Below are 13,378 nucleotides of genomic sequence, written 5' to 3'. Positions count from 1 at the left end.
CTGGTAAGGTCAGGGTTGATTTCTGTGTAGGCTTCTTTCCACACTTAATCCTATACTCATTAATGGAATTTTCAATCTCCTGAAGCTTTTTCACTGCCTCTATGTACTCCTGTTTCCTCTTCTTCTTCACATTTTTGCATAGGTCTGGCTCACTGGAAAGTTTCTTCACGGCTTCCACCATCTTTTGCTGTATGAAAAAGTTGCTTTCCAGATTCTGCAGAGCTGGGTCCTATGGAGCCAAAATAAAGTAAAATAAAATCGGGATTTCCCAGTTTGGAACCTGAATTTAAGCCAAGTCTTTGGTCTTTTGAGGTTTGAACAACAACAAAAAATTGACTTCAGGATGTGCAACAAAGAATAGGGAGGGCTTGTAGACTCATCTGTACATAGCACTGGGTGGCCTGATGTGGTAAGCCAGGGTATTTATAAAAGGCCAACATTTCACACCCGTTTTCAGAACATCTGCCAAAAGCTAAACACCAGACTCTCTCCATTGCCAGTCAAGCATTTGCATTGCTATGCTAAGGACAACCTGTTGCCAGGCTTCTCTACAAAAGGGTTAGCAAGGTGTAAACATCAATATAATGATGCCCATAATGCTGGAAGCTTTATTACTCAGTGTTTGTAAACAATTATGAAGAGACCAGATGAAAGGAGGCACACACATATAAACCCCAAAGCACTCCTTATTATTTACTAGACAATTATGATTCAAAAGCATTCATGTTCATATATACAAACAAGGACCTCGGTTTATGCTATCCTCACATAAGGGAATGGGGTCCTACTAACAGAGAGGTGTAAATAACCTATTAGCCACAAAAAAGTAAAAGCCAGCCAGCCTTCAGGGCAAGTTACTGTTTGAAAAACAGAAGGATAAGGTGAAAACCAGAATACGTGGCATCTTTCTCTAAAAAAAAAAATCTGCTTCTGGCTTCCACAAGTTCTCCAAACAACACATATTTGTGACTTTGGCAACAGTGTTCCCATATCTTATATAAGAAGCATCAATCTGAGGCAAACAAGACCCAGAGAAGCTAAGCACTTGCCCCAGGCAGCCTCTGCAGCCATCTCGCTATACTATTATTGAGCATGGAACATGGGGGACCTAGTTGCCATTATCCCAGTCCTTCAACATAATCATAAATTGCATCATACATGCAATGAAAAGATTACTTTAGCTCTTTGTCAGAACTGCAAATGATTTGTGTCTCCCCCGCCCAATAAATGCTTGTCAACACAGGATGCACCTACAGACTGTCAGTATACTGTGGGAGGAATTCAAGAGCACACTGGAACTTTAGGCTTGCACATTTAATGTTTGCAAAGCAGTGGGGAAAGGCATTGAAAAGTGTGGGAAGAGCAAATGATTAATGGGAAGACATGTAAACACCTCCATAAGCGAAAACAGGATGAATGCTCATTGTGCCATGTAACTGCCCCGAAAACAAATCAGAATGAATGCTTAGTAAAGTCTACCCACCATGCAAGCTATGTGCAAGCAAATCGAGGATGAATGGTGAACAAACAGGAGGAACCCGTAGCCAGAGTGCCAAATCGCACTCTAGCTATGTCTTTCCCACCCAATCCATCAGTGGTAGGGTAGGATAGCTTTAAGATTCTGTAGGTGAGGGGAGCAAAAGGGAATCCTTCTAAAGGGGGTAAACATTATAGCACAGGTGACACTTAACTGATGCAGGAGTTACGTTTCAGGGATTACACATAAAGTCAAAATCGTGTATAGTCAAAACACTTTGAGTTCAATGGATTGCCAAAGTTATTTTTTATTTTTTATATTTATAACTTTGGATTGCCAAAGTTATTTTTCCAATGCACCCACCCCCTTTCTTATTTTTTAATATTCTTCTGCCAAGAGTGTAAAGCTGCACAAATTAAACGTGCGCAAGTAGTGAGTTACCTGTATTGTGAAGTGGGGGTAGCTGCGTGTGGCAACAGGGTTTGAAACCCCAAATTTGGAGCTTATTTTAGTACTCCTAGCTTAGGAACTGCTCCCGATTACGCATTACAGGGGACATTACGTGCATAAAGCAAGCATGCATGGTGAGTGCCAGTCTCTGAGTGTATCCTTAACAGAGTGCCAATTGGGTAAAACAAAAACCCATGCAACTTGCTTGGGCTTGGTTCCACTCTGCAGTCATGTGTGAAGAGGGCTGTATTCCAGCATGCCAATGTCCCTATATCATTTCCTACATTAGCTCCCAGTTGGCACCATAATGGTATCTGGCAGCCAACAGAAATGGTTGCCTTTCAAATCCATGAGGAATATGTGGGAATCAAGGATTTCGCAAAGTAAATGTGAAACAACTTTGAAGGACAGACCAAGAGGTTCAGGTCAGAGCTACAGAAGTAGCGAGTGCAGAATTCGAGCCTCACCCTCCCTTATGGGGCAGGAACCCCCCCCCCCCCGCCCCCAAGTTATCAACTCCCTAGGAGAGGTGAAGTATGTGCGTTTTCCCAGCTTCCCAGGAGAGGTAAAATGAGTGCAATTTCTCAACCACAATGTAATTTGGCAGAACAAAATCTATTAAGCACGCCCCTATGTGTTAAACGCTTTAGTGAAACTACTGGCCGAAATTCCCAGCAATTTAAATATTTAAATCTTTACTGAGGCCAGATAGCTTTTAAAGCCATTATGCAAGGGCTGAATTCTGCAGGCTTAATCTTTGTTTCAGAACATGTCTACGCAGATTTCCAGCAATCGCCCTATCTGGGATTTCCCTTCACTGACCCAACGCAAACCAAACCAAACCATTGTGAAGCCAATGTAAGACACGGCATCTGGGAGATGGTCCCAATGACACACGTTTTACAGCCTTGTAAAGTAAGTGAAACCTGCAGCGGGGCTTGCACATACCTCCTCGCTGGGAAGCAGGTTGCCATCCAATTTGAAGGCTGTGCCTACACGCCTTCTGACCTGAGGTGGTTTCTCTCCAGTGCCCAGGGGGTATTCCTTTGGCATTTTCCCAGTGAGCTCCTATGGAGGGGAGGAAAAGCAGTATTAGGAAAAATGAGTGTGGACATCATAGGAACCTGCCTCATGCACTCAGAGCGCTGGGTTCACCTAGCTCACTACTGATAACCTTGGCTGGCAGCTGTTCTCTGAAGTTTCAGGCAAGAGTCTTTCCTGGGATATATTGGGGGTTGAACCTCGGACCTTCTGTATGCAAAGCAGATGTCCTGCCCCTGAGCGACAAGCCCTGTCCTGGACCCACGCTAAAGAAAAGCAAGCAACAGGTCTCACCGCTTCCCGCAGGCAGATTTTCTTCAGTTCGTCAACTTTCTGCAAAAGCTTCTCCTGCAAAAGCTTTTCTTTCTTTTTCAGCTCCAAGATTTTCTCTTTCTTTTGCTCTTCGCTGGCCTCTGAATCTTGAGACCCTGTAAAATCCAATGATTTGTACACTCATTCCTCCTTTTGGACTTAAGGAGTTAGCTGCTGGTTGGGGTGGGGATGGCTAACATCTTACATCTTTTTCTAGTTAAATGTGGGCTTTTCAAAGTTGGACACAACAGCACTAGAGTTAAATTGAAGGGGAAAGCTCTGTTGCCAGCCAAGATAGGTGAACGTGCATCAAATCTACTTAAAATGGATTATTGTGCAAAAAAGAAAGTGCACTTCAATTTGACCTTTCAATTAGAATCCTCCTTCCAAGCAGATTTTCCATATTTGTTGCAGGATCTGTGGGTTGCACATAAATCATAGAATCGCACAGAATCGTAACTGTAGATTTGGAGGGGATACACCAAAGATCATCTAGTCCAAACCCCTGCAATGCAGGAATCTCAACATGCGAGTCCCCCCATCCAATTTGAAACCACACAGGACTCTGCTTAGCTTTGCAAATGTGCTAACAGTTTTATTGCTGTACCACTAGGAGGAACTTATCATCAAACAATGCTTTAAATGTGCATACAGGTGACGTCTGGTATGTTTTATAGAGAACTCATGGGCAAAGTGGTGCAATCCTGCAAAGCTAGGCTTTTCATTTTGCACTGCAAATCCCAGAATATAGGGCAGCAAGTTGGCTGCTGCACCTAAGGGCAGAGCATGCTGAAGGAGAAGGGGACATACAGGAAGCCTCTGTAGGTCACTTGGGTGGGGCAGGAAGGAGAAGGTACTAACTATACCTGACTGCCCTGCTATTGCCCTAGGTAAACCTGTGTTGCAGGAGTGGTGTTGACTACACCAGAAATTTTCAACCTTGGGCGTGCTGATGCTGTTGGACAACAACTCCCAGCATCCCAGCCCAGCTACTTGAGATAATGCTCAGGGATCATGGGAGTTGCTGTAGTTCCAATGATGCCTGGGAACCCAAGATGGAAGAAAGCTGGTCTATACCAGGGATGGACCTCCAGATGTTACTGGAATACAGCTCCCATCATCCCTAATCATTGGCCATACTTGAGGATCACATGTTCCCCATCCCTGGCCTACACTAAGGCTTCCCCAACTGCGGAATGTGGACCACCAGTAGCCTGAAAGCTTCATTTGAATTGCAGGACAACAAAACACTTTTTTTTAAAAAAAAAGGTAATTAAATAAAAGTAATCAAATGCAATTTAAAATCACACATTATCTTGAAAAGCATACTGCAGTTGCTAAAACAAGGAACTGAGGGGTGTGTGTGTGTGGGAAATATCATGAAGTCATCTGCCAAGACCCTTAGAAATTTTCAAATGTTCTGTGGAGGGAAATGTTTAGGAACCACTGACCTACACCATACAGTGGTACCTCGGGTTAAGTACTTAATTCGTTCCAGAGGTCCGTTCTTAACCTGAAACTGTTCTTAACCTGAAGCACCACTTTAGCTAATGGGGCCTCCTGCTGCTGCCGTGCTGCCGGAGCACAATTTCTGTTCTCATCCTGAAGCAAAGTTCTTAACCTGAAGCACTATTTCTGGGTTAGCGGAGTCCGTAACCTGAAGAATATGTAACTGAAGCGTATGTATTAGTGAGACAGTGGGAGATAAGGCAAGAATGCATTTCCTTTCTCAGAAGCTGGCTATAGTTGTCACATAGCAATCCAGGAAAGGGGCAGGGGAGAAAACAATCTACCTCCAGTGAGACCTGTTTTAGAGATCACAAGCTCTGTCTCTTGCTTCCTTCACCATAAGTCTGTGCAGAAGGGGGGCTGCAGGGGATGGAAGACGATGACTATTATGACCGCGGAGGAACTAGGTTCCATAGGGCGGCATGTTAACAGCCAGAAATGAATCGTTTTAGGAAACTACAGTTGTTTTATGCAGTGGGATATAAAAAGGGTGAGAGAAAATTGCCAAATCAGCACAAGCTCAGGGAAGAGAAAGGATGACTTATTGTGGTGTGTGTGTTGTAAAACAGCAATTGTGGATGCGTGATATAATAGAATTTCACCCATGTTAAGGAAAGACATATTCTCCTTGTACTACATGCAACTGAGTTACATAATACAGACACCTAGACTCCAAACAGAAGACATTCAAAACAATATGTGTTACCTGAGGAGATTAGGCTACCATTGCTGGCCATAATAAGTTGACTCTTTGCTTCCAAAGTGGCTAATTTCGAAACCTTCGGTGTTCCCATTTCTGTTAAGTCCATTGCAATATCGTCCAAGCTTCTGGCTGAGGGGATTTTTGCCTAAAACAATTTAAACATACACACACACACAAATAGTGAGTGATCGTGTACAATCAGCTTAGCCCTAGCGAAGACTCCAAACAAAAGGGAAATGGAAGATGACCTTTTGCTCCACTCCAAGAGCTACATGCCTGCTGTCTCACTATTTAACTTATGTCTTGGGCAATGATCACTAAAGCCAACTTGACTATCTATTAGAGGCTCAAAACGAACAGAAGGGAAAGCAGGCAGTAAAATAAAAAATAAAAAACGCCCCCTAGGCACAGGGCCCTCATATTTACGGGGCCACCTCTCCTGGTATGCCCCACAGAGGACCTTAAGGTCCATGAATAACCATAGTTTAGAGGTTCCGGGCCCAAAGGAAGTCAGACTATCCTCCACCAGGACCAGGGCCTTCTCAGTGATGGCTCCGACCTAGTGGAATGCTCTGTCCCATGAGACTAGGGCCCTCCGGATATAACCTCCTTCTGTTGGGCCTGTAAGACAGAGCTATTCCGCCTGGCCTTTAATTTGAATTCAGTCTGATCTTTTATTTCCCTTCTCTTCCCTCCCCCTTTATGAAGATTACCCACTTTGAGACCCCACAGCTAATTCTCCCCTGTCCTCCTCGTAGGACTAATTCAGCCAGCTAGCCCTGGTGACTATCTAATGCTTATTAGATGGATTTCCCCCAAATTGATTTTTGAATTTTATTGTTATACATGTTTTTATACTGTGTTTAATGCTGCTTTTACAATTGAGTGTTTTAAATTTGTTGTTAGATGCCCTGAGCCCGGTTTTCTGAACCGGGAAGGGCGGGGTATAAATAATAATAATAATGAGAATATAAGAACAGAATAAGAGTTCTTAAGGGAAGGGCCATGGCTCAGTAATAGAGCATCTGTCCTGAATGCAGAAGGTCCCAGGTTCAATCCCCGACATCTCCACGTGGGACTGGGAGAGAACTCTTCTCTGCAAATCTAGAGAGCCTCTGCCAATCCGTGTAGACAATACTGAGCTAGATGGACCATTGGTTCTGACTCTGTATAAGGCAGTTTCCTATGATCCCAAGAGGCTTGCTGGATCAGACCAAAGATCTAGTCCAGCAACCGGCTTCTTACACAGACCAACCAGGTGCCTATCTCACCATCGGGACATGAGATGGGAGTATTTGCAAATTAGAAGACAGCTGACTTTTTTCTGATGTGTTCACACAGATGACTAATATGTGCAAGCAGGTGGTTAAGAAAATAGTGTTGTGGCCTCATTTGCAAGGCAGATATAATCTCTCTTGAAGTATTTTTTTGATGCAAAAGACAAACTATGCATTTTCAGCAACTAAACATTCCTTTATCGACGGGTAACTTACTTTGCTTTGTTTCCTGTCCAAGTAAAACTGATGTTGACTGATTGCCATAACCCAGATGGATTTGATCAGAGAAGTGTTTGCATACCAGGTCTGCACTACGAGGCCGCTCTGTCCAAAGGTCCTCCGTGACACCGAAATTCTAAAAACATTTTTTTAAAAAAAGGCTACGTAAAGCGTTTTTTGCTGTTTCTTCAAAAATGAAATAAAAGTTCAGATGAAGTCACACAACAACTCTGTTCTGGAGAGGATGACACTCTCCCCACAAATAATGAAAAATCCTGTTTTCAGTTTTGGTGTTATCTGTTACTAGTTCTCAAAAGCTACTAAACCCATTGCCTGGGCTAAGCCAGGGGTTGCTGCTGCCCATTTGGGAATGGTAGGGTAGAAGGAAGGAAAGCCAAAAGTAGGTGGTAAAGGTAAAGGTAAAGGGACCCCTGACCATTAGGTCCAGTCGCGGACGACTCTGGGGTTGCGGTTCTCATCTCACTTTATTAGCTGAGGGAGCCGGCGTACAGCTTTTGGGTCATGTGGCCAGCATGACTAAGCCGCTTCTGGCGAACCAGAGCAGCACACGGAAATGCCATTTACCTGCCCACCAGAGCAGTACCTATTTATCTACTTGCACTTTGACATGCTTTCGAACTGCTAGGTTGGCAGGAGCAGAGACCGAGCAACGGGAGCCCACCCCATCGCGGGGATTCGAACTGCTGACCTTCTGATCGGCAAGCCCTAGGCTCTGTGGTTTAACCCACAGCACCACAGCAAGAGTTAATGGCAGGCAGAGCCAATTAATTCAAGTTTTGTCCCCATCCTCCCTACTGATCTCTACAAGGGTAATACTAAGGTGGGGGAAGCCAATAGCCAGCATCACCACCTGGAGTTTATGCATAGAGAAGTATTTGATCATGACACACACGCACACCCATTATGATCTGCAATCTGAAGTAGTATACTCCAGACTCAGGTTTGCCACCTCAGTGAGAAAGAGGTTTCTGTTACACCCAGGCTTTTTTACTTTCCTCTTTGTTAGAGAACTGAGTCACAAATGCAAAACCACTCCCGAGATGTACATGAAGCAGTCTGACCCCTCTCTTCCTCCTCCTCCTTCAGAACATGCACAGATTATTTTTTAACCAGATCTTTGTCATCAGTCTACATAGGCAGTGTGCCAACAGCATGCCCTTCCAGCCTCAGCAGAAAGGGAATTTTTATGAATGACTGCAACTCTCCCTTCTGCCCCACCCACTCCTTGCAGACCAGTGCTCTTGCTCCAAGTACCCAAGCAAGCCCAGCTGAGAATGATCTGGTCCACCCACCACTTCCACCAGGTCTCCATAACGCACATTAGGTCTGCTGTGGGATGCCAGTTCCCATCAGCTCCAGCCAGCATGGCTGGTGGTCAAGGATGCTGAGAAGTGTCATCCAAAAACATTTGGGAGGGCCAGAGGTTCCCTATCCCTGATCTAGAAAGACCTTACTAAGTAAACGCATCCTCCTGTGGACATCTCAGGGAAGGATGTGTAGAACCCTAGTGTATCAATGCAACAGCAACATTACAGCCTTCCCTGAAGTCATGCAAAACTCAATGCAACTTACTTTGGATTAGCCATGCATAGGAATGCACTCTTAAGTTTCCCTAACATACTCATCCCCTGCTCCCTGTGGTTTTTATGGTGTAACTGTGTAGACTTAGGATTTTTTAACTTCTGCAGTTCATATGAATTTTTGTGGTATAAACAATGAATGTTTTGTTGTTGTTTTTTAAAAGCAACAACAGTCACAATTAAAGCATGTATTTTGTATTGTACTCTTCGGTTAATTTTAGATACAAGCGAGCAAGTGTGGCGTCTTAGAAATATTGTGCCCAAGCTATTGAGGCACAACTGCAACCTCTCGTTTATTTACATAGAAGATTTGCAGCAGACATTTCCAATGGATTCAGGCCTGTAGCGATTTCCCAGCAGGTTTTTACAGCGTGTGCCAGAATTTGTTTTATTTGTCTATATAAAACTGGTGCACGCAGCAACTTTTCATGAGGTGACCGAAACCCACTTGTGCTAAAAGGGAAAAGAAGGGTCGTGATATGTTCGCTTTGTGTCGCCAAAGAGATAAATACTGTGGATGGCACAAGCAATGCAAGCTTAGCCATATATGCAGCGAAACATTAACTTGTGGTGTTCAGTGCAATGGATTTAGGTCCCAGGGGTTCAGCTGCATGACAAACAAATGTTTTGGATATGGCACACAAACACACTGCTTACCTACGGGGATCGTGAACCTCAACAGCAAATTTCTTCTCACGGAAATAAAGATTCTCCAGCTGTTTCCATTGGAATAACTGGAAGAGTGAGAGAAACAAAACAAGAAAGGCAATTATTTAAGAGCCAGCCACATTATTAAGAATTATATTCCGCAGAACTTTAATTTCAAAGAAACCCAAATTACAGCAGAGGATTAATTGTGCAAAACAACAACTCACTATGCATTTGTAAGATTAAAAGGACCACGTCATGATAAACAGTACGTAGTTAATTGCATTTTTCAAGTGTGTTTTAACTTCAGGTAGTGGCGTCTCTTACTTTCTTCTGCCATCCTCTGCTCAACCTCCAACCCAGAACCAATTCTGGGATTTATGTCTAACAAACACTGCTGTCTTGGGGAGGGTAACTAAAGGCATTCTTCATTTTGAGCCAAAGCAGACTTAATGTAAACAACAAAAAGTAATTTCCCTTTCCCCCTCTGACCACCATATATCACTTCCCTATGGGCAAACCACATGTCCAAAGAGGCCTGATATGCTTTGGAGTGGCACATCAGGTCAGTAGGAGTGGGGAGTGAACCCATCAGTTAAAAACCCCTGGTGTCAGAGGTCTGAAACCACAAGCTTCCATGTCCTGCACAGGCTCATTTTTTTAAAACTTCATTTCATGGAAAGCATCCAAGAGATAGCTCTCCCACAAGGTGCAGATGAAGTCCTTTTAAGGAAAACATGCTAGACCAAAGAGACAGACTGGGGATGTTGCCGGTGCACTACTATCCAGCAACTGATGGAGTTCGCCTTGAGATGGTTTCATAAAAGGCATAAGAGGGTAGGAAGAAGAACCTTGCTGGATTAGGCCAGTGAGCCACCAAGTCCAGTGTCCTGTTCGCCCAGTGCCCAATCAAATGCCTACAGGAAGCTCACAAGCTCTACACAGGCAGTGCACAAGCAGTACTTGCAATAATGATAAAAAAGAACATGCATTAAGCAATCAGTGATGCTGCACTGACGCAGAAAACAAGAGGGGCAGAGGGGAGCAGAGGAAGGAGAGAAACCACCAAATGATACAGGACATGCACACAAAAACTGTCTGTCTTCTACAGGCTCAGAAAGAAAAATTCAATGCATGTACAGAACAATTCTCTTTCTGTGCGCAACAATTCGCCCCCTCTGTACTTAGTGGAAACAAGGAATCACAGAGATTATCGTCTCATTTGCCTTGGGGCAGTGAGTGTTGTGCACCTGTCTAGTTGTTGTTGTTGTTTTTTTAAAAAATCCATTATAGATCGATGAGCTAAAGAGGGATTGGCGAGCTCACCCTAACTGAGCCTCAGTTGGAAATGAAAGTGCAATCCATCTGCAGTATGCAATTCTCACAGACAACTTTGTTAGCATGAAAATAAAAAGAGGTATGGGGGTTAGGGGGAATAAATTAAGGAAGGCATTTAAGTTTTGCTTGGACTTTTTGTAAATAACAGAGCAAAATTATGATCTCTCCAGCCATGGTTTAACTCAAGTAGTGTGGTAAAATTAAACATGTTTGGAGACACCTAATGCCTTACTTGGACCATTCCCAGATGCATAGAAGTGGAGGAGCATGTAGACAAAAGTGCGGAGTGTTACAACATGCAGATTCATCAAGCACACCACAATGACACAGTATGTGGGCCGCATACTCTGTGAAATGGGAGCTATCAATGGGAAACATTAGGCACCCGTGGGCTACGCAGATAACATTTCTATGGTTTGTGCTCAGTAAAGGCGTTCATTGCCTTCCTGTGCACACTTGCTTGGGAGTAAGTCCCATTGGGCACAGTGGGACTTGCTTCTGAACAAGAATGCGCTGGATTGTGCTGCAAAGCCAGCTGTGGCTACATGCAGGCGGAGCTAAATAAGCCACACTCAGTTAACTCAGATAAACTTAAGAACACACAGAGAGCCTATCTAGTCCAATGTCTTGTCTCCCACAGTGGCCAATCCGCTCTTTCTGAAAGCCCACAAGTAGGAAATGAGGACAACAGCAGTCTACCCACTCACCCCCACCCACTCAAACAACGACAACAACAACCTGGAATCCAGAGGCTTGCTTGTGTCCAAGCATGAACTGTATCAGGCTGCATAGGTCTCCTAAGCAGATTCCTTTGTATTGCCTCTGCTCATGCTTCAGTTTAGCCCAGCAGGCTTGATGCATGCATATTATAGTGTAAGAGATAAATTGTAGAATTGTAGAGTTGGAAGGGACCCTTGGGATCATCTAGCCTAACCCCCTGCAATGCAGGAGTATGCAGCTGTTCCATAACAGGATCGAACTTGTGACCTTGGTGTTATCAGCACCATGCTCTAACCAACTGAGCTGATACTAGAGAGCAAAGCAACCCCCCCCTCAAATTTCACGTGGCCTTGTGCACAGATGCTAAGCAGTGAGATTTCTAACTGTATCAAGGTAAAGGTAAAGGACCCCTGGACAGTTAAGTCCAGTCAAAGGCAACTATGGAACCTGGAATAAACAAATAAACCAACAGTATTCTCTGGGATATGGTGACTAGTAGCGATTTCACTGCAAAGGGACAGTGAAGAGTAACCTTGGGGAGAATTTAACATTCCTCCCACGCACACACCCAAAAGGGGCATGTGAACTTTATCCTTACTCATATTGCCGATAGAGGCCCTGGAAGTAGTGCTGCTGACGCTGTGATTTGAATTAGTTTGGCACCCGGTGCTGGCAGCAGTGGCGATGCCTTGGGGGCCTCTTCGTGAAGCCTCAGAAAACGCAAGAGGTGTTGCGCAGCTCTTGAAAGCAACTCCATGTGTCGGCTTTCCATGGGAACAGGAAGAAACAGGGGTGGAAGAATAGGGAACAAACGGGGAAGAAGTAGGGCTTGCAGAGGGTGGAGAAAGAGGAAACTGGAGTGAGCATGTGAACAGGACATGGCAAGGAAGAGGCTGGAGCGTGGCAAGGAAGAGGGCAGGAGTCTCCCCATGATCTTCCAAAAATGCATCTCTTACCACAGTCAGAAGATCAGCGAATTATTAGGAACACAGGAAGCTGCCTTATACCAACTCAGGCCAATTGTCCATCTAACTCAGCATTGTCTACACTGCAAGGCAGAAGCTGCCCAGGATTTCAGTCCGGGGGGGGGGATGTGGTCTCAGCCCTACCAGAAGATGCCCAAGATTGAACCACTGATGCCAGAGGTGCTCTGCCACTGAGCCTTGGCCTTTCCAGAGATGGTCATAGGACACAAGAAGCTATATTACACTGAGTCAGACCACTGGCCCATCTACCTCAGTATCGTCTACACCAGCGGTAGGGAGCCTGTTATTCTCCAGATATTGTGGGGCTACAACTCCCATCACCCATGACCACCTGATGGGAGCTGTAGTTCCAGCAACATCAGGAGGACCATGGGTTCCCTATCCTTGGTCTACACCGACTTGCAGCAGGTCTCCAGGATTTCTGACAGAGTTCTCTCTGAGCCTCAGCTGGAGCTGCTGGGGCTGAACCTGCAACCTTTTCCATGAGAGGTTCATGATCTGCCACAGAGCTATAGGCCCAGCCAGTATTCCATATCGAATAATGTCAATGGTCCATAAATAATTGCCACCTTCTATACTCGACCTACGCAAATACCGTATTTTTTGCACCATAACACTCACCTTTTTCCTTCTAAAAAGTAAGGGGAAATGTCTGTGCGTGTTATGGAGGGAATGCCTACAGGTGGCATGCCTACGGACTTTCTTCCTCTAAAAACTACGTGCGTGTTATGGTCGAGTGCGTGTTATGGAGCGAAAAATACGGTACACCTTTTTCTAATTTATCAGCCAGTTCTCTCTTGGAATCATAGAATTGTGGAGTTCGAAGGGTTCACGTGAGTCATCTAGTCCAACCCCCTGTAATGAAGGAATCTTTTGCCCACAATCCTGAGATTAAGAGTCTCATGCTCTACCAGGTTATAGCTGCCCTCTTAGTTGCTTAGACCTTGCAGAAGGAAGTGGCACAGCTTCCTAAAATTCTCCTCAAGGAGTGCTAGTGTAAAACAAAGTCAAAAAGTTTTCATAGCTGTCCTGCCCACCAGAGGTCAATCTGGAGGCAATGAGTTTGGACAGGTGCGGTCAATACTATGATTTAGCTA

The 13,378-nt window shown here is 44.6% G+C and overlaps 1 protein-coding gene and 1 long non-coding RNA gene across 8 annotated transcripts in view; one reads left to right on the top strand and one right to left on the bottom strand.

The window, feature by feature from the left end:
* The window catches only part of FRMD4B (FERM domain containing 4B), a 262,525-nt gene that overhangs the window by 18,062 nt on the left and 231,085 nt on the right, over window positions 1-13,378 (bottom strand). For all 7 annotated transcript variants that reach the window (XM_082209330.1, XM_082209327.1, XM_082209326.1 and 4 more), the window contains 6 exons: window positions 9,247-9,323; window positions 6,986-7,124; window positions 5,496-5,637; window positions 3,263-3,396; window positions 2,876-2,995; window positions 1-229 (listed from right to left, as the gene is read on the bottom strand). In XM_082209330.1, the coding sequence (XP_082065456.1) occupies window positions 1-229; window positions 2,876-2,995; window positions 3,263-3,396; window positions 5,496-5,637; window positions 6,986-7,124; window positions 9,247-9,323 (841 nt within the window). The remainder of the gene's footprint in view (window positions 230-2,875; window positions 2,996-3,262; window positions 3,397-5,495; window positions 5,638-6,985; window positions 7,125-9,246; window positions 9,324-13,378) is intronic.
* The window catches only part of LOC309525508, a 104,300-nt gene that overhangs the window by 45,649 nt on the left and 45,273 nt on the right, over window positions 1-13,378 (top strand). The gene's annotated exons all lie outside the window — the stretch shown is intronic.

The sequence above is a fragment of the Podarcis vaucheri genome (genome assembly GCF_965113315.1).
Source record: "Podarcis vaucheri genome assembly, chromosome: 2".
In the NCBI taxonomy this organism is placed as follows: Eukaryota; Metazoa; Chordata; class Lepidosauria; order Squamata; family Lacertidae; genus Podarcis; species Podarcis vaucheri.
Note: the sequence above shows the minus strand (reverse complement) of the source record. Positions and strands in the feature narration are given on the sequence as shown.